The sequence below is a fragment of the Leucopleurus acutus genome (assembly GCF_964270905.1).
Source record: "Leucopleurus acutus genome assembly, chromosome: 5".
NCBI classification, from domain to species: domain Eukaryota; kingdom Metazoa; phylum Chordata; class Mammalia; order Artiodactyla; family Delphinidae; genus Leucopleurus; species Leucopleurus acutus.
The window spans coordinates 97,718,199-97,739,867 of NC_139147.1; the positions used below are offsets into that span (position 1 = coordinate 97,718,199).

The following is a 21,669-nucleotide window of genomic DNA, read 5'->3' on the forward strand; positions in this document are numbered from 1 at the left end:
AAGCTAGCAGCCCTTACTTGATTAGCTAAGCTCAAAGAAGTGATTGGCCAGCTCTCATCTCCTTAGGATAAGATTCTCTGCAATGTGATCTTTCTTCCCTTGCTCAAGTCAGAGGCTAAGAAAACAAGGTTAAATGACTTTATTGCCCCATGTCTCAGTTTCCTCACCTGCAAATAGGGGATTAATAAAGTTTACTGCTCTCCTGAGGACTCTGGTGGATTAACGAATTAACGATCGTATGGTGCTAAACAAAAGCTGAGCATTGTTATTAGAGAAGAAAGAAAATTTATAGTCAGATAGTACCTTTCTGTCATCTGTTGCCTTGGTAACCAGATTTGCAGGTGCAACTGCCATTTTTGGCACTGCATTCCAGGGTGTTCTCCTCCACACACTGATATTCTGAAGAACAGCCAGCTCCACAGGCTCCCTTGGGACAGTCTGCAAGCAGATTGAGGCAACCCGGTCACCTGAAAACCACGCTTTGTTTCTTTCACATTGTTAGTGCACAGTCATGTAGTTCTGTGGGGCCTGATTATGGGTAAAACAAGGGGATCATCCTGACTGCCAAAAAATTAGGGAAACAAATGTCTTTCAAATCAGGCAATTCATTTGCTTTTTGGCAACTGGATGTGAACAGTGAAGCCTGAACTACTTAAAAGGCTTTAGGGCTTCCGGGAGAGAAATTGCTTCTCAATGCGCTCCATTGGTGCCTGTATTTAATATTCTCCAAGGACTGCTAAGGCCTGCCAGGCCCTGTATTCATCCTGCTGCAGCATGGCGATGATGGACAAGCATTGATGGGAAAGCTTGCCATTGTTTTCATTCCCTTTCATTATACGGTAATCCGAAATAATTTTACATCGTGTAGATGACACGAAACTTTCATCCTGACGGCAGCATTATCTTGGCCACATCTTTGGCAAACGGTGCTCGCCTTTCCTTCACTATTTTCCCCATGACTTTGAGTTTTAGGGATGCTAGTCAGCACAGGAATTCTAATTTGAGAAAGTCTCACCTTTGCATTCAGGAAAACATACCGTATCTTAGTTCTCTCTTTGAGGAGTTATAGTAATTCAATTCCCTTTCCAAAATATAACTCTGACAATTTTTGCTCCCCCATTACAAGTGTCTACAGGACTCAAATAAAAGATCCTTCAAGTGCCCTCCAGGATCAAAATAATTATATTATATACCTATATAGGCTTTGCTGTGGACAGCTGCTTGGAGAGAACAAAAATAAACCACTTGACTCTCTGATGGATGGAAATTATTAGCATCTGCTAATATTTGCTATTATTAGCAGAGCTAATTTGAAGTGGTGGTTACAATGCCGCCATGGAGGGTGGTCTTTGTCTCAGTTGCCAGGGACAGAGTTACCCCTTAAAGCAGAACAGAATTATTAACAGGGCTCCTTTTCACTGTTAATAGTATCCTATTTGGATGATAAATTATATGATACCTCCATCATCCTTCCTACATCTTCTTAGTGTTGAGACCTTTCCCAGACCCACCAAACCCCCAGGGTCTCTCAGAGCTATTGTCTTCCTTGATGTGGACCTCGTGCTCATTCTAGAGCACTCACCTCCTTACACTGGCTTCCATGCCCTACTTACTCTTTCTGGTTCAGCTTGTAGAACAGTGGTTCAGGGGACAACTTGGACACCATGGAATACTTAAATGTGACAGTTGGGTACATTAAGAACATAGAACTGGAGAAATATATTTACAAAAAAAAGAAAAAGTGGAAGAAGTAACTTTTTTTTAGCAATCCAGTGTCTTCTCAGGATTTGCTATGCATTGAAATGTATCCTCCAAAATGCATATGTTGAAGTACTTACCTCCAGTACCTCAGAATGTGACCTCATTTGGAAATCGTGTCTTTGCTGATGTAATCACTTAAGATGTGGTCATACTGAAGTGGGATGGGCTTATAATCCAATATGACTGGTATCCTTATAAATAGAAATTCGGACACAGAGGCACTCACACAGGGAGAATGCCATGAGAATGTTGGAGTTCTGCTGTCACAAGCCAAAGAACTATAGGAAGCTAGGGAAGAGGCTGGAACAGATCCTTCCCTAGCACCTGCAGAGGGAGCAGGATCTGCCAACACCTTGATCCCAGACTACCAGCCTCCAGAACTGTGAGGCAATGCGTTTCTGTTGTTTAAGGCACTCAATTTGTGGTACTTCATTGCGACAGCTCTAGAAAACTAATATAGGGTTGCAAATTCAAGCTTCTTAGGGCCAGGCAAGTGGCATTAATAAATGAAGCCTCAAGTCTGAGCAATAAGAGTCCTGAAGAACTGGAATATGTATGATTTTCTAAAGAGGGTCACATTCCAAATGCTAACCACCACTGCCACCACCACCATCTGCTTTTTAAATTTTTGAGCAGATAAATTATGACTTAAATGTTTTTGCCAAAACATCTGGTATTAGCTTATAAAATATTCAAAAGTTATTACTAAAAAATGGGGAGTGTCTTGTTACCCTAGAGGAACAATAACAGAAGTCATGCTATCTTTGTTTCTAGGTGAGTTTTCTTCCCTTGGCATGTTCCAGGAAGTATCTGATGCTCTGGAACATACCATTGGCATCTCCATTTTCTCATTTACCCATGTCTTCTCCCCTTCTCTTCCCTTTGCTTGTCCAAGCCTTTCCTCATGACCCAGGCTCAGTTTTCTGTGATGCCTTCACTGGCTCTGTTATTGGAGAATTCACAATTTACTCTCTGTTCTTAAGGAGCATGCCTTTTCTTAAGTAGATAAGGTCCATGGACATTCAACTAAAAATACAATATAAGACTCTAGAAGGTCTCTGTTATTAAAAAAGGGTCATAGTATTACTGAGGTTCACTCAGGAAGGATTTTCAGAGGCAGGCATATGGAATAGGTGGGGGAGCGAGGTACAGACTGTTTGAGGCTCACTGGTACTTGCACACAGCTTCAAGATGGGATGGTCGGTAGGTGTCCAGAGCTGTCCCATTGGGAGACAACTTAAAAGTTACCGATGAGCTGAAACATTTATTAGTGATTGTGTTTTCTCACATCTTTGCAGAATGTGACTGCTGGCCAAAATGCAAAATGAATAATATGTTTTAGACATTTTAGGGAATGATATTGTTTTGCACTAGAACCCAGAAATAAAAGACACCTGTACTGGGCCTTCGATATTCAACTTCCACAAAGTGTGGAATGTCCAATATTAACAACACTCTCTCAATAATCAAGGTAAACCTAACTAGGAAATAAAAAGGAAAGACTCCAGAAATATTTTTCTTTTATTCATCAAAATATAGATTCTATAATGTAAGGAGGCTAAATAAAGATTAGAGCATAAATTGTCATATATATATATATATATATATATATATATATATATATATATGATATGACCATACAAAATATGTTATATGTTTTACTCTTTTCTTTTGTCTAATATGAACAAAGAAGAACAGAGATGTGCTGCTTACCACCCAGATCTACAAGGGTTAAGTCCTAACCCACTGCACGAATAGTGTACCCTGAGGGGAATCCAGGATGAAAAACAGGATGAGGCACTCTGTGCTTTGGATAAACAGGCCCTTAGATGGTTAGGTGCATATCTCAGCAAAAATTTCAATGAACCCAGATTCTTTTACCAACATGTGTGTGTATATATATATATATATGTAGAAAGAGTGTTTATTTTTTTAAATTACCTTAAAATGTCATTTACAGAGATGCAGATTTACATAACTTGGCAATAACATTTTAAAAATGTATGGGCTATTTCATATTACTGCACTTCCTCTTTAATAATATATAAGGCATTTTATTTTACGTAAGTAAAGGATAATGTATAATATCATATAACAGGTGTGGTGCCAGTTAAGTCAACCCTAAAATTAAATGAGATGTGTATGGGAGGATAGAAATATATATAAATAAACTGGCTTCTCCCCTACCTCTTTGGAGCAGTTTCCTCAGAGCAAACTGAGGTGCTGTCTCCTAGGCTCTAGTCTTCAGCAAGACCCTGAATAAAACTTAAGCTCACAGCTCTTATGTTGGGTGTCTTCCTTTAAGTTGACACTAAAGTATTTTCAGTATTTTTCTGAGCTTCCTTGCTTACACACAGAGAGAAAATTTCGGGCCTGTGACTTACTCAGGTGACAAAACCTCCCATAGCGCCCTGGCTCACACATACAGGCACCATACACCCTGTGGCAATGGCCATTGTTGGCACAGTTACATTTCCTTTTGCAACTCTTCCCAAAGAATCCTTTTGGGCATCCTAAAGGGTAGAAAGACAAAGGAAGTGAATATTAACCCACATGCAAACCTCACTAGAGCGGTTGTTACATAAGATAAGGAGCTTGCAAAAGGTAAGACATTTCCAATCTGATTGGACCAAGGCTAGAGAGCTCTTTTAAAAACCAACCCTGTGATTTTATATCCTCTGCCAAAAAATTCTGCAATGACTTGCCATTGCTGTTGGGTTAAAAACTCCAAATGTAACAAGACTGATGAGCCCCTGCACTGGCTGACCTCATGTTGCACTAATATCTCATTGACTTTTGCTCCACCAGCTGGCCTTCCTTAGGTGCCTCTAATGTACCTCACTCTTTCCCACTTCAGAGCTGGGCAACACGTGGCTCACTCTCTCTTCCCCTGTCTCATGTCTCCTCCTTTTGCAGGCTTCTGCTTAAGGGTCACTTCTCTAGAAGTTGTTCCCTGGCTCACACAGTCTGTATGGTTATCATGGTCTGACCTCCAAGCACACATTAATATTTAATTTGAAATACCTACCAACATTTGTAACCGATGTCTGCTTTGAACAGGACTGTAAGTTCCACGAAGAAGGACCAGGAGCTTTTTTATTTTTGTTTTGTTACCATATCATAAAACCTGGCACAGTGCCTTGCAAGCACTTAATATATATTTTTTGAATAAATGAATGAATATCGTTTGGGGGATAAACAACTAGAGGTGTCTTCCTGCACCACTTTGAGAGCAAACTAAACTTGGTTTCCATCTCCCCAGTTTTACGACCTGTGAGAACCTAATAAACTCCCCATGATTTCTGGCAATCCCTAAAGACTTATATCTTCATCGACTCTCTGCCTTCAATCCTGGGACTGTACAAGCAGTTTTTTTTTTGTGTTTTATCCACCCATGTAGAAAATGTGGTCTCTTGACTGATTTCCATGAAAAATCCACAGGCAGCACTCATTGGATTGGTATTTTGTGAGTTTTTCAACCATCATTTCTCCTCTCTTTTCCTCTTTCTCTCCTCTCCTTTTCTTCTCTGATTTTTATCTCACTTCCTCCATGATTTGCCCAAAGAGATTCATTTTCTTCATTCTTTTATTATGCAGAGCAAATCAATTCACTCAGGCCCTATGTGTAAACCTCTGCACACGAACTCAACATTTTGCTCAGCAAATGAGAAAGGCTTTCTCTGTATCCGGATTCATCCTGCTTAGATCACAGTTGGTGATTTAAGTATCAGTTATTTTTTTCTGTTACACATTCATCAGTCAAAGCAATTGTGCTCTTGTATATATAGACACAGCCCTTTACTTATTTAGAAAAACCACCTTGAAGAAGAACTACAATCCTGCAGCCTGTGGAACAAAAACTACATTCACAGAAAGATAGACAAGATGAAAAGGCAGAAGGCTATGTACCAGATGAAGGAACAAAATAAAACCCCAGAAAAACAATTAAATGAAGTGGAGATAGGCAACCTTCCAGAAAAAGAATTCAGAATAATGATAGTGAAGATGATCCAGGACCTCGGAAAAAGAATGGAGGCAAAGATCCAGAAAATGCAAGAAATGTTTACCAAAGACCTAGAAGAATTAAAGAACAAACACCTAGATGAATTAAAGAACAAACAAATAGAGATGAACAATACAATAACTGAAATGAAAAATACACTAGAAGGAATCAATAGCAGAATAACTGAGGCAGAAGAATGGATAAGTGACCTGGAAGACAGAATGGTGGAATTCACTGCTGTAGAACAGAATAAAGAAAAAAGAACGAAAAGAAATGAAGACAGCCTAAGAGACCTCTGGGACAACATTAAATGCAACAACATTTGCATTATAGGGGTCCCAGAAGGAGAAGAGAGAGAGAAAGTACCCGAGAAAATATTTGAAGAACTTATAGTCAAAAACTTCCCTAACATGGGAAAGGAAATAGCCACCCAAGTCTAGGAAGCGCAGTGAGTCTCATACAGGATAAACCCAGGGAGAAACATGCCGAGACACATAGTAATCAAACTGGCAAAAATTAAAGACAAAGAAAAATTATTGAAAGCAGCAAGGGAAAAACAACAAATAACATTCAAGGGAACTCCCATAAGGTTAACAGCTGATTTCTCAGCAGAAACGCTACAAGCCAGAAGGGAGTGGCATGATATGCTTAAAGTGATGAAAGGAAAGAACCTACAACCAAGATTACTCTATCCAGCAAGGATCTCATTCAGATTCAATGGAGAAATCAAAAGCTTTACAGACAAGCAAAGGCTAAGAGAATTCAGCACCACCAAACCAGCTCTACAACAAATGATAAAGGAACTTCTCTAAGTGGGAAACACAAGAGAAGAAAAGGACCTACAAAAACAAACCCCCGAAAATTAAGAAAATGGTCATAGGAACATACATATCGATAATTACCTTCAACGTGAATGGATTAAATGCTCCAACCAAAAGACACAGGCTTGCTGAATGGATACAAAAACAAGACCCATATATATGCTGTCTACAGGAGACCCACTTCAGACCTAGGGACACATACAGACTGAAAGTGAGGGGATGGAAAAAGATATTCCATGCAAATGGAAATCAAAAGAAAGCTGGAGTAGCAATACTCATATCTGATAAAATAGACTTTAAAATAAAGAATGTTACAAGAGACAAGGAAGGACACTACATAATGACCAAGGGATTGATCCAAGAAGAAATAACAATTATAAATATATATGCACCCAACATAGGAGCACCTCAATATATAAGGCAACTGCTAACAGCTATAAAAGAGGAAATCGACAGTGACACAATAATAGTGGGGGACTTTAACACCCCACTTACACCAATGGACAGATCATCCAAACAGAAAATTAATAAGGAAACACAAGCTTTAAATGACACAATAGACCAGGTAGATTTAATTGATATTTATAGGACATTCCATCCAAAAACAGCAGATTACACTTTCTTCTCAAGTGCACACAGAACATTCTCCAGGATAGATCACATCTTGGGTCACAAATCAAGCCTCAGTAAATTTAAGAAAATTGAAATCATATCAAGTATCTTTTCCGACCACAACACTATGAGATTAAAAATCAATTACAGGGAAAAAAACCATAAAAAACACAAACACATGGAGGCTAAACAATATGTTACTAAATAACCAAGAGATCACTGAAGAAATCAAAAAATACCTAGAAACAAATGACAATGAAAACACGATGACTGAAAACCTATGGGATGCAGCAAAAACAGTTCTAAGAGGGAAGTTTATAGCAATACAAGCCTACCTCAAGAGACAAGAAAAATCTCAAATAAACAATCTAACCTTACACCTAAAGGAACTAGAGAAACAAGAACAAACAAAACCCAAAGTTAGCAGAAGGAAAGAAGTCATAAAGATCAGAGGAGAAATAAATGAAATAGAAACAAAGAAAACAATAGCAAAGATCAATACAACTAAAAGCTGGTTCTTTGAGAGGATAAACCAAATTGATAACCCATTAGCCAGACTTATCAAGAAAAAGAGGGAGAGGACTCAAATCCATAAAATTAGAGATGAAAAAGGAGAAGTTACAACAGACACTGCAGAAATACAAAGCATCTTAAGAGACTACTACAAGCAACTCTATGCCAATAAAATGGACAACCTGGAAGAAATGGACAAATTTTTAGAAAGGTATAAACTTCCAAGACTGAAACAGGAAGAAATAGAAAATATGAACAGACCAATCAAAAGTAATGAAATTGAAACTGTGATTAAAAATCTTCCAACAAACGTCCAGGACCAGATGGCTTCACAGGTAAATTCTATCAAACATTTAGAGAAGAGATAACACCTATCCTTCTCAAACTCTTCCAAATAATTGCAGAGGAAGGAACACTCCCGAACTCATTCTATGAGGCCACCATCACCCTGATACCAAAACCAGACAAAAATACTCCAAAAAAGTAAATTACAGACCAATATCACTGATGAATATAGATGCAAAAATCCTCAACCAAATACTAGCAAACAGAATCCAACAACACATTAAAAGGATCATACACCATGATCAAGTGGGATTTATCCCAGGGATGCAAGGATTCTTTATTATACGCAAATCAATCAACGTGATACACCATATTAACAAATTGAAGAATAAAAACCATATTAAAAAAAAAAGAAAAGACCACCTTGAAAAGTAGAGATGCAGCTTTCATTTTGTTTATTTCCTATTAGAAACATCAAGAACTTAAAGAGCTGTCTCATATAACCAGCCATTCCTACCATCTTCACAGGTTTTCCCATGAACCCATGAGGGGCACTCGCACTGCCAGCTCAGAGGATCACACATGCCTCCGTTCTGACAATCACAGATGCCGTCATACTCTTTCCCACTGGTCTCTGGGGAACAAGCTATGAAGAAAATGGAGAAGGTGGATATACAGTGTAATATACTCATTGTGATACAATGGTTAGAGAATAAAAGCTTGTCTTTCTATTAGAATGTATTCTCAGTAATTAAAATCTCTGTAACTTGCAGACTCAGGAAGAGTCTCTGGCCTGTTCCTAGTATGGATGGCGTCATCATTGCTGGGGGAATTACTGATACAGCTGGTTAAAATGATGCTGACTGAAGAACTGCTAACAAGTTTTACATGCAAAATTTACCTTGTTCCTTAAACTCTAGCCTTCACATTTTCAGAACTACTTAAACATTTTTGCTCTATATATGTTACTAAACTTAGTGAGAAACAAACTGCATCTTCTATTTTGAAAAATGGGAAGAAAATGTAGAAAAAAAAAGCCATGGATTTTTAACCGGAAATGAAGGCAACTAAGACTGTCTTGAGGGTTCCAAGGTATTCTGCACAAAGACTGACAAAGTCAAGCAAAGAACTGTTTTCTTTGGTTTGTTGTTTTGGGGGGAAGTGCTTAGTATTCCATTAAAAATAAATAAAGTGGGGGAAATGTCTATGACTTTAAGCTTAACTTGAGTAAATAGAGCTGTTGAGATAAGGTTAGTAACCATTTAAATTGACATTTTATCATAATTGGCTAAATATTGTAAAACTACATTTATATCACCTCTGCCATCTACCCACCCACACCTTTCCAGATGCTGCTAATATGGAAACTTGGCTTCTTTTCTTTGCTTTCAAGCTCGAGGTTACCATGAAAAGGAAAGGCGAAAACAAAAGGAGTAAGAGAGAAAGAAACCGGCAACAAATACTGGTTGAGACCTGCATTGTTAATTTACACGTAGTAAGTCTTTGAATTCTTACTATAGATGACACATTTTAAAAAATATATAAATATATATTTTAAAATATATAAAAAAAATATATATAAATATACCTGGAAAATGAAGCTAGGCAAGTTTAAATAGCTTGCACAGTATCTGGGTTATAGCAAGGCATCAATATTGGCATACCAACACTATCATCTGGTAGTCCCCCACTAAAAGAATATGATATCACGGCGCACAGGGATTTGCTAAATACTTCATTAACATCAAACAGAGCAATTATCCTGGAGAAGAAAAGTTTAAAACAAACATGCGCTAAACCATAGCTGGATGATTTGGAAGAAGTCATGAATCTTCCCTTCCATATAATATATAGTCCATTCATTTATCATATGAAAATACTCCTATCTTCTCTTTCCACTGGATAGAGTCTCACAGTAACAAATGAGACAGTCAATATGAAATCTCTTCAAAAGAAATGGAGCTCTAAAATGTGCTGTTAAGATTAATATGTGGTAATTTTTTAATTGTTTCATTGTAACTACTTGGAGAAATTCCTAAAACATCCAAGTAGATGTTTTCATTATAGACCAATAAGGACATTGGGCTAGAAGATCTACTCCGTGGGAAAACCAACTTTCCAGATCCCTGCAGATTTTTTTTTTTTAAATGTCTCTTGCTGCATTTGAAGAGCTGGTACTCTTAGAAATACTAGTGATGAATGATTGGTCACTTCCATTTATTACAGTTTATAGGGATTTTTTTTTTATAAATTTATTTATTTACTTATTTATTTTTGGCTGCTTTGGGTCTTTGTTGCTGTGCGCACGCTTTCTCTAGTTGCAGCCAGCTGGGGCTACTGTTCGTTGCAGTGCGCGGGCTTCTCATTGCAGTGGCTTCTCTTGTTGCAGAGCACGGACTCTAGGTGCATGGGCTTCAGTAGTTGTGGTGCCAGGCCTGAGTAGCTGTGGCTCACGGGCTTAGTTGCTCCGTGGCATGTGGGATCTTCCCAGACCAGGGCTCGAACCCATGTCCCCTGCATTGGCAGGCAGATTCTTAACCACTGTGCCACCAGGGAAGCCCCTATAGGGATTTTTAAGAAAGTGTTCTTGCTCTCCCTTTTTGTTAAAGAATTACTGATCACTTTTTTTTTTCCAATTTGGATTGTTCTGTTTTAATTTTTGTAGAAGAAGAATGAAAGAAAGACAGGAAATGCAAAGAAGACATAAGCTTCTGTTTTCAGGGACAGACTGCCCTTTTCTGGACTGCCTTTTCTGTGAACACGCAGAGAATCTCAAGGTTTTCCAAAGCCAAAGAAGGGGTCATGTTATCTTCATTTTATCAGGAAGTTCATTTTCAACATTTCTATATTAATTTTGCGTCAGACGTTTTACTCTGATGCATTTGCAATAGATTTTTAGTTTCATCTCTCATGCTGACATGTTAGGGATCAAGGGTTTGGAAGATGTATATTTACCAAAAAATTTTATAATATAGGGAAAACATTTACTTCCTAATAGTCATGCAATAAGATTTATTTGATCCCAGTTTTATACAGTTGACTATGTCAAGCAGCAGGTCCATATAGCTGGAAGTCTCAATACAAAGTTTTATCCATTCATGCACAGGTGCCTCCAATTTGGAGAAATGTGAATAGGACCTGGCCAATAAGCTTCCAGACTAGTAAGGAAATGGAACAGAAGCATAGCTAACTCTAATTCAATGGAGAGAGGGGGAGAGAGAGAGAGAGAGAGAGAAAAGTAGAGAGAGAGGCTTTAAAACCACAGAAAATATAAATAGCTGTGATTGGACTGGGGCCATCAAATAAAGCTTCAGGCAATAAATGGCAATAGACAAAGATGTCAGTTTAGCAAAAGGCACAAAGCTGAAAAGTGCAAAGCATTAAGTAGTGAGTGGTTTAGCTTGCTGGAAATGATAAGCTGGTCAAAGAGTTGTGGATAAAAAGAGAAAAGGATTTATGAGGGCCTGATATTAGATGGTTGCCGGTAACTAGATTAGAAGCATAAAGCTTTATGTATCAGGAAATGGGACACTCCTGAAGCTTTCTGAGCAGCAGGGAGACATGATCAGAGGGATGCTTCAGGAAGACCCTCCACACTCTAACTAGTAATTCTGGGGGAACCACTTCACTATGTTATAATTCAACTTTTGCATCCATCTCATAACAGAAACAATATTTGTGCTCTTTCTTCCCACATGCAGGGGCTTCAAAAGAAATTCTGCTCATATCATCTTCCAAGCCATTCACAAAGACCAAGAGAACTCTTTTATTAAAAAATTTATAAGGGAAATTTAAAAAGAGAAAAAGGAAATAAAAAGAGTCAATATATTCTGTTTTTATTACTTGTCAGTTTTAGTATCTGCAAATATACCTTCATTTAAAATATAAAGGAAAAAATTTATTAGAGGTATTATTTTTCAAATCATTGACATTTTCTCATGAGAGACATATAAAAAACTTACAAGTGTCATTGGCTGTACTTACATATTGTTTAAAAGAAAAAGAAAACACAAACAAAAAAGAGGTAGTGAACAGTCGAGCAGTTCCATTAACTGCACTTCGTAACGCAAATCCTTTCATTTTTCTTTCTTCCTTGGGAGTAGCTTGCCAGGGCCTAATGATTTATTTAAATGGAGGGATTTTTATAGGCCTAGAATATTAGGATCCTTTATAAACTTTTACGTTCCATGGATGAACAAGAGACAGCACATCAAGTTTCCCAGGGAACACAAAATCTCCCATTTTAATCACATGTTCAGTTTGAAACCTCAGTGCTTCACAGACATTCTTTGTGCACAACAAATAAATTGGTTTCTCACCCATATCAATTGTTAACCTTGTTAAAACATTTTGGGGAGAACATATGTAAAGAGCTCATGACCAACAGTTTACCAGCAGTAAAGGAAAATTCATCACTCTCTTACCAATGCTCCAAGGAATCACTTACTTTCATTACAAAGAATGTCTCCCCAGCCAGCTGGGAAGGAGCATCCACTCTTTCCTTCCTGGCACCAGCCTCCATTCATGCAGTCCTCACAGCTCAACGTGCAATCGTGTCCGAAGGTATGAATCTAAACAGACCGGAATGCAATGTCATCTTAGTGGACCCATACTGTCTACATCACTGAAAATAAAGATGAAACCCTTCGTGTCCCAGAAAACAAATAAACATGATCCTTGAGCACATTTCCTAAAGAGTCCCAGTAAAAGACAATAGCAAAGAGATACCTTTTAAAATAGAGCTTGGAAGTAGTCCCTAAAGAATATTTAGGATATTGAAGAAAGTAAAAAATGAAAAGAAATTACCATTAATTTCTGAACACAAAAATAATCAATGGTCCTGGCACTTCAGTGTTTTTCCTTCCAGGCTGTTTTATGCAAAGTTTTTTTTTTTTTTTTTCCCAAGTAAGCCTTTTTACTGAGATTTAATATTCATGCAGAGAAGTGCACAGAACTCAAGTGTACACTTCGTACTTTTTTCTCCCACAGTGTAAACAACCCCATGTAAATGCCTCCCAGATGAAGATATAGAATATTACCAGCACCCCAAAAACTGAAAGGTGACTTGATGATTCTTAAACATTAGCCTTACAAATTAAGCTCTATTCTGATTTATATCACCATGGATTATTTCCCCTTATTTTTGAACTTTATATAAATGGAATTGTAAAGTATGTACTCTTTGGTATCAAGCTTCCTTCATTCTATATAATGTTTAGGAGACTCACACATATTGTGTGTTCACTAGTTTATTTTTTATGGCTATATAGTATTCTATTGTATAAATGTACCCTAATGTGTTTATCTGTTCCATTCTTGAGGGAAATTACCTTAATCTGAATAAGGATGGATAGACTTTATCTCAGTTGTTTTTTTAAGGCTCATTCCATTTTAAGATTTGCCCCTGTTTCTAGATGGGGTCTTTCAGATGTCCCAGTTGAAAGCCTGTCATGTTTAGCAAGGCTTCTCCACCTTGGCAGATCCTCAACTCCAACTTCTACCTCTCTGGCACCATGCATGATACTGCTGATAACTGTGCTTAGCTCCTTACTCTCTTTGCAGCTGTCAGTAGACTTCCTGGCTTCTCTGTCTGCATAGCCCATACATTAGCAAATGGCTCAAGGAGAAAAGGAGCACAGATTGTCCATCTCACTTGTCTGAGCTTCTCTTCTCTCTAGATCTTGGCCACTCAAGTTCTGACTGTCTTGGTAGTCCTGAACGATTTCTATTCTGACTTTGAGTAGCCAGAGTATCAGGAGTCTAATGCAGTAACATTAAAGCATTTCTATCATTATGCAGATGCATTTATTGATATTATTATCATTGACCATAGCGTATAAACAAATCTGCTATTTTACTGAATGTCTTCTAAAGAAATCATTAAGCTTTGATGCTCTTAAAATACAAGGAATAGAGGGAGAACAAAAAGAGCAGCTCTGTTTTACAAAGAAAAGAAAAAGAAGCAGCAGACTGGCTGCAAACTGTTACTTCTGAAAGAGGTTATGCTAATTTATTCTGATCAGAAGCGATTTGATGCTTGAGTTCCGTTGCATGGATATATAAGAAAAACTGCTCACATTTGTAAAGATATTTTTTCTTGGTCCACTTGAGCATATTGAACCATTGGTTCTCTGCATTTTAAAATTTAGAAAGGGTCTAGATTTTAAGGCTATTTAAGGTAAATTTGAACTATACCAAAATGACTTCTAGTAGAGTTTAAACTGTTAGAACTAAAAGGTCCCAATCCTTCTCTCCATTACGCTAATTCAAAGCTATTTTTCAGCTCCATTTCACTGTATCACATTTTCAATAGCGCCCACTCCCCTGCACCCCTTGGTCCACACATACCTACATAGCAACCTTTTTTTGTGCTAAAGGGAAGAAAGACAAAAGATGATGAATTTCATAGGGAGCTTTGAAGAAGTAATTTTGGTCCCATTTTTCTTGCTAATATGTTAAAACGCTTGATGGCATTAAACATTGATAATGAAATTGTCTATGAAAGATTTATGTGAACTATCTAAAAATGGAGAAAAGAGGTGACTTTAATGAGATACATGCTTTTATGCACCAACTCTGTGCAAAGCAGTCAGTTCTCCTCGAATATCTTTCCCCTCTTTCAGCTCATCTTCTTCACCTTCGTGGGTGAGAGGCAGAGAGGTGGCCACATAATGAAGCAGTTGAGGTGGGCTCTTGAATAGAAGACGTGGAAACTTCACAATATCTAATTCCTCTTCTTCCTTTAGCTCATCATCATCTAAAGCTCAGACCGCACAGGGAAAGACCTGGATTCCACATGCTGGTTAAAAGAAGGAAAAACTGAGCAAGGGTTGATGGGAAAAATGAGAGAGTCTGAACTAGACAGTCAAGGCAGGGGGCAGCTGAAAGGTAAAACTCTTTGAGAAAGCCATTTCAAACCGCCTATTGTAAATGAAGGTGAGAAGCAGCAAGCACAGAGTTGAAACTGCCGCAGAGAGAACAAAAGGGAAAGCAAGATCTCAGTCTGTGAAGAGAGAAAGGGGAGGACAGGTTGAGTTAAAGAATATATGGTCTCCGTGCTCCCAAAGAACAAGACAAGGGTTGAAGTCGGTTAGAAGAGATTTGATAAAACTCTCCACAGCAACTTAGAGATGCAAGTTTTTCCATCACTTCCAATTCTGCAGCCTTCCTCACAAGTATACTCATAGTTTTCCACAGAGTTGATACGTAGTTGGTCACAGATGATACTGAGATCCAGACATTCATCCACATCTGGGAAAACTTAAAGTGTTTGCTCTTAGGCGTTGAGAGATAAAATAGACCGTATGAACTCATGGGCATATCTGTCACCTTTATTAACCAATAACAATGCATTGCTATATAGAAAGCATAGCCCCAATTCTTCCTCAAATATATCCTGCCAATTACTTTTCCTTCACTCATTTCCAAGTTTACCATAGTTTACCTACATAGACAAGGTCTTTCTGAGAGCTTGTTCATGAGATTTGAGGAAGAATTTAAAACTTACATGGTCTTAGGCTGTGTACCACTTTGCAGAACGTTCATTCACTCTTGAATTATTCAATATCTATGGTGAAGCCTTTATTCCACGCATAATTCTGTGCACAGTTTGTGGAGAATTTTAGAGATGGATGAAGGCTAGGCCTTAATCTCATATGACTTACTGGTGTTATGTTCACATCTGAGCCCAGACTTTGATCAATGTGTTCAATATACTAAAAGTTCATTTATGAAGCTGAGTTTCCAGGTCTGGCCTCAGATTGTGGATACCTTTTCCATTTGGATGTGTGTACCCAAGTATGTATATTCACAATCATCTCTTGGCTCACTTTGCTTAAGAACAGATGGTACATGAAATTCAATTTTTTTTGGCCCTGTTAATTGGATGGGAGGTGTAAGTGGTAATATGCTCTACTGTGTTTAGAATATATAGATATCATAGTTGTATGTTCTTTGCTGTTATCTATACTGCAAGGCTGGGGAGCTTGGCACCTATATGACGAAACACAACTATCATCCTCAACAGAATACAAGAATTTATTTCTTTAACACAAGAAACACTATTTTCTCTGAGGCATTAAAGTCTTCTTATATAATTTGACTATTATTGAAATAGATAACAATCTTCGAATCTTTGATTTCAAGAAGAAAAGTAAGGTTCAAAATAATGGTAATAATAATCACAAATGAAAATTTAAAGATTATATATTTAAGGTAAACTCGTTAAAGTAATTTACAGCAATGACTTACATGAGCCCTTCTTAATGGTATAAAAAAGTGAATTAACTCTACTCACTGAATTCAAACTCTCCTATCATATAAAAATACACCTATCAGCTAGAACTCATCTAAAAGGTAAGTGAATCAATTTCAACAAATAAGTTAGAAAATTATAAAATGACTCACCTTAAAGCTTGCATTATCTAGATTGATATCAGATATATAAAGGATTCTGATATAGATTTGGACTGCGGCTCATGAACCGGCAATCCTTTTGCCCTTAAAGTAGAAGGACACTCAGTAATCACCTCCGACTCCAGTCAAGCTTGCCAAGAGCAATTCCTGTGGCAGTGTGCTATGGCTTGCTGGAATCTCTCACTTGCCTATATATATATTAAATTAGGTAAAAGGGATTATGGGCCGATGACTATTATTATAATAATAATAGCTACTTTTAGTTGAGTGATTTCTCGATGTCAATCACAGTAGCAGGCACTTTACATATATTACTTTTCTTAATTTCCCCAGTAATCCCATTATTGTCTTCACTTTACTGATGAGGATTTGAGGCTCAGAGCACCCAAGTTCATATAATAGAACATGGTTAAGCCACAGAGAGATCCAAGTCTCTTTAGTGTCAAAGCCTTCCCTTTCCCACCCTAACGCTCTGCCCCAGATATTCCCCCTCCATTGATTGCCCCATCACATCAGGGATTTCACGTTAGAGCTCAGGAATTCACCATCACATCCACAAGCAACAGAACTGATCCGAAAGCCTCCCTGACAACTGCATTCAAAGCCTCCTAAGTAGTTGATGCAGAGCTGGGCCCAGCAGGCTTCTCCACTCTCACATTCATCAAGGTCTAAAGGGGGAAAGGACATTTCTGTTACTTAAGGGCAGGAATTTAACTGACCTTTGAAGGTGCTGATAAGCCTCACTTCGAAATTAAAACTGATTTACGAACTATTTTCTATTTCTCAGGTTACTGAGTACAGACATTGAAGAGACTATAACACAAAACAAATGAGGCCGTATTTGGGTTTACGTTTCTGACATGCTTCTATGCCTGGTATTTATTTGAAAAGGCTGTAAGTAATCTCCAAATGCATTTATAAGCACAGGGTAAGAGATCTCTGCTATTTTTCCAGTTTAAACAGCAATCTAACTGAACAAACAGAGAACTTGAAGAACGACAACAAAAAAACAGCTTGAGAAGAAGAGCCAAAAAATTCCACTTAATGGACATTTAATAGCTGCAAAGAGGAGGCAGTCTTAGGCCCCCATGTGTTTGTTCTTCTGGAACTTCAGATGAAAGAACGTTCCCAAGCAAAAAGAAGTCACGTGACTGGGAAGAGAAGTGGATAAAGGCAATTTAGAGAGAGGGCAGACAATCATTTTAAATATTATGTGTTAAATTACAGAATATTTCAGGGCATTTGCTTGAACTTTTCGATGATGCTTTGACTGGGATGAGTTTTTATTATAATTGGTGACACTATTACCCTGGAGTGTCCTAGCAGATAAACAGCTTTCTAAATGATGATCTTTAAGTCTCCTTCAGCACTGTTATTCTAGGATTCTACAATCTGGCATGTGTCTTCCTTTATTTGCCCTGCAGAAAATAAAAAATGCACCAGAAGATGTCAAATTGAAACCTTTCAGCCAAAGGCTAATCGATTTTTCCTGAGTTTTGAGGGGATCATTTATAATATAATTGGCTAAAGGGTAGCAACAGACTCTTTACCCACTGCTTTCACCAGGCTAGACACCTGGGAATTGTGTGGTCAGGGTTTTTGACTATAGGTCCTTAGTTCCATTCTACCCCCTTTGTTGAATTGTTAAGTTGGGTGGCCTGTCAGTGCTGAGTTTACAAAATCCCATTGCTCCATAACTACATGAGCGGCCCCAGATATAAAAGGTCAGTGTCTCAATTAACCTTGGAAATGGTACCAATGTAAGAAAATGCAGACAAGAGAAAGGAAGGAAAGAAAATGCAATCAATCAGCTAAGGTTAGGGGTCACCATAAAATATCCAAATGAAGGTCATTTGGACACAAAACATTCTTTCTCCTGCAAAATGTCACAAGCAGTGCTACTCACAAAACTCTAGATGATATTTTTTTCCTTTCTTATATTAAAACTTCATTTATCCTTTGTATTATATAGCATGAATATAGAGGACAAAAAAAAACTTTAAAAAATTCAGTTTAATTTGATCTAAAACATTATGTTTTTTGGATTTTCTTATTTCAAGATTTTTTTAAAAGTCTTCTCAGATATCACCAGAGCCTCTAAACATATACGTCTCATGATTCCCTATTCTCAACCAGTAAGGAGCACAATTGCATCACATAACTGGAAAAATGAATTCCTCGATCTATCATTTTATGACCCATTTTGGATTCTTCTTCTATTATCATTCCTCTGGGGTTATTTCTGTCTCATGTACAGAACTCATCTGAAACCCCATTCTTCCTTTCTTAAAATGCCCTGTCCCTTCAACCCTTATATCACCTGTTTTCCTAAATGTCTTGATTCATTTCCAGATCTTATTTGGTAATATCTTTGCTTGCTTATTTTTTATTTTTAATTTTTCTTCCTCTCTGATGATAATATTTTTCCTATTTACATTGGCCAATACACCAAATATTGCAGCATCGCAGAGAAATTCACCTGTACTTAAAAATTTAGCCCTAATCAAAACTACAGCATTAATTGCAGTCAGGTGAAACAATTAAACATTTCAACTATGACTTCAGAAAAGCATCAAACGTAAACCTTGAAAAAACTTGACCTTCTGTATCTACCCCCCACACATAGTCACTGAATAAAGCTCCAAAGATTAGAATAAAATTTTTTTCTGATAACTACCAATTGTTAAATTTAGTGAACTTACTGCTGGTCAGACACTTGTATTTTGTATAGTTGTCTTTCAAATTGCGTTCAAACATCTCTAGGTTTTAGCCCTAATACATTTTTGCATTTGGGCAAGACTGACCATTTGCAGACTAGAACACATTTATTTGTAAAAGGAAAGTTGTGTAAAAGGAAAGTTATGTAAAAGGAAAGTGGATCCTAAAATACACTAAAAAGAAAATTGTTTAATTTCCCTCATGCATGAATGTTTTACAAAGCATCCATGGCCTTAATCTGTTCTCAGGCAAATAAGCCGAGTATGTATATGCACACTCCAAACAAATCATTGCCTTTACTCTAGTGAATATTTGGTCTTTAGGAATGAGTGTTATTTATTGTTGGAAAATGAAATAAACTTGAGCCGTAAACAAAACAATGTTGTCATGTTGACTGCTGAAATGTCATAAATATGCAATTTTCTACATTTTGACCCTGGAAGATGCTATTTTTTCTGGCTGTAAATAAGAAATTTACTGAACTGTACTTTTCAAAGAATAAGGAAAGATATCAAACTATAAGTTGCAAACAAAAGGTTTAGCAAAATTCCAGTTTCCCTTACCCAACAGTCAATAAAAGAAGGTAGGAAGGAAAGAAGGAAGGGAGGGAGGGAGCGAGGAAGCAAAGAAGAAAGGAAGCCCTTTATTTTTTCCAGAGATACAAATGTTAGCAAGGTAGAAAATTATAAGCATAATTTTCATTACAAAAAAGAAGCAAGGCAATCAACTGGTTTCATTAAGTTAATCACCATAGACACTGAGAAAAATGCAGAAGGTGATGTTCGATCAAGAAATAACAAGTAATGACATTGTTTTGGTTTAATAATTTATGAAACCAGAATACTTCAAAATCCCTTGAAGTTCACTCTGTCACATTAGTGCCAAACTAAAAAATCTCAATGGCTGAGGCTTTTGAAATTCACCTTTTCTCTTTTGGTACTTCAGTTTGCCTCAAATCATACTGTAGCATGAAATGGTCAAAGATTTTTTTTAGTACTCACATCGTAATTTTTAAGAAAGGTGATATAAAGTATCACAAAAGAAAACAAGCAAATATGGTGTCATAATTCTCGAATGATGGCAAATTGTTTTAGGGGTTTGTAGGTGCTCTCAGACCCAGAGCACATAGTAATTTAGTTTGATGCTCACTCTTCCTATTTTTAGTAGATATTCCTTTTTCTCAGAAGTTCTAGATTAAACATTTCATTATGAAGCAAGGCTGGGGTGGAATTTATTCTTCTCATTGTCTCAAATGATATAAGTTCTGATAATATGTAGAAAAAGTTATCCATTAAAAATAGTTTTGAGCTGGGATTTCCAAAGAATAACATCTTTTAAAGTTTTCTTTTGGACCGTAGCTACCTGCCATGTCAAAGGTGACATCCAAATTATCACCAAGTTGAAAACCAAAGAACATGATTGCTTCTGCTTGTGGTGGAGAGAATTAGTGTGCATGGTGGCATTTTTGTTTGAATTACGAATTACATTAAATGGTTAGATAGGCCTTAGAATATTTTCCAGAAATAAAACTGTTAAGGCCATATTGCTAATAAGTTTTAAATCTCCTTTAACTTCAAAGTAAATATCTAAACACAATGATGTCTTCTGTCAATTAGTATTTCTTTTACATTTATCCAGTAGCCAAAGACACTGTTCACTTTACTTCTTGCAGTTTGAGAGATGTGGCTACATTAGAGCACTAAGTATTAGAGAAGAAAGGGCTAAATGAATCCAGGGCAACCTCTGAAGGAAGATGGCATTTACCATACATTACCTATGCATGTTTTCTCATCTGAATCAAGCCGGTGTCCATGGTTACAGGAGCAACAGGGCCCACCAACTGCATGTTCACAGTGACAGGAACAACCACCATTATTCTTTTCACAGCTATTGACAATTTCCAATTCAATCCCTTTCCAAAACAAGCAAAAGAGAATTATTAGCATAATAACAGAGAAATCTGAATATATGGCAACAATGGGTACACTCTCTCTGTTGGGAGATGACTAACTTTATTGGAAATCTGTCAACACTCTAAGCATATAAAAGTAAAAGTCTGAGGACTATTAAGCATTGTAAATATCTAGACCATATCAAAAAGCTTATAAACCTATAAATAATGTCAAACTGAAAGAGTGTGGCAGAAAGGTAATGAGTCCACCAATGGTTATTAAACGTATCTTAAAGGACACTTACGTCTGGGAATTTTCAGTATTTTCAGAATGTAAAAAATATGTGTATTGAATCAATGATCAGAAAGCAAATACAGCTGACATATCTGTTCTCAAACTAATGGTATGTTAATATCTGCCCTTTTTTTAGGCTGTGAGTACATGAAAATACTGTTAAAAATGACTTTGGAACAAAACTATGAACAAAAACCAATGAGTTAGCTGATTATATGTAACTGGTATCATGTTCATATGCTAATCAGCTTTGATGTATACAAAAGTCACTTATTACATAAACATTCTCTTACTTTGAGCACTAATTTGCTGATCATGGTACATGCCACTACTTTGGGGCACTTTGGGGGGCATC

General features: G+C 37.2%; 1 protein-coding gene across 1 annotated transcript in view; it reads right to left on the bottom strand.

Annotated features, from left to right (window-relative positions):
* Positions 1-310: 310 nt before the first annotated feature.
* LOC309961779 (EGF-like and EMI domain-containing protein 1) overlaps positions 311-21,669 on the bottom strand; it is a gene marked incomplete at both ends in the record, with an annotated part of 452,551 nt that continues 431,192 nt past the window's right edge. The window contains 7 exon segments of the mRNA XM_082839272.1: positions 311-438; positions 4,146-4,274; positions 8,513-8,641; positions 12,443-12,566; positions 14,571-14,752; positions 16,956-17,078; positions 20,903-21,040. Of these exon segments, the coding sequence (XP_082695398.1) occupies positions 311-438; positions 4,146-4,274; positions 8,513-8,641; positions 12,443-12,566; positions 14,571-14,752; positions 16,956-17,078; positions 20,903-21,040 (953 nt within the window).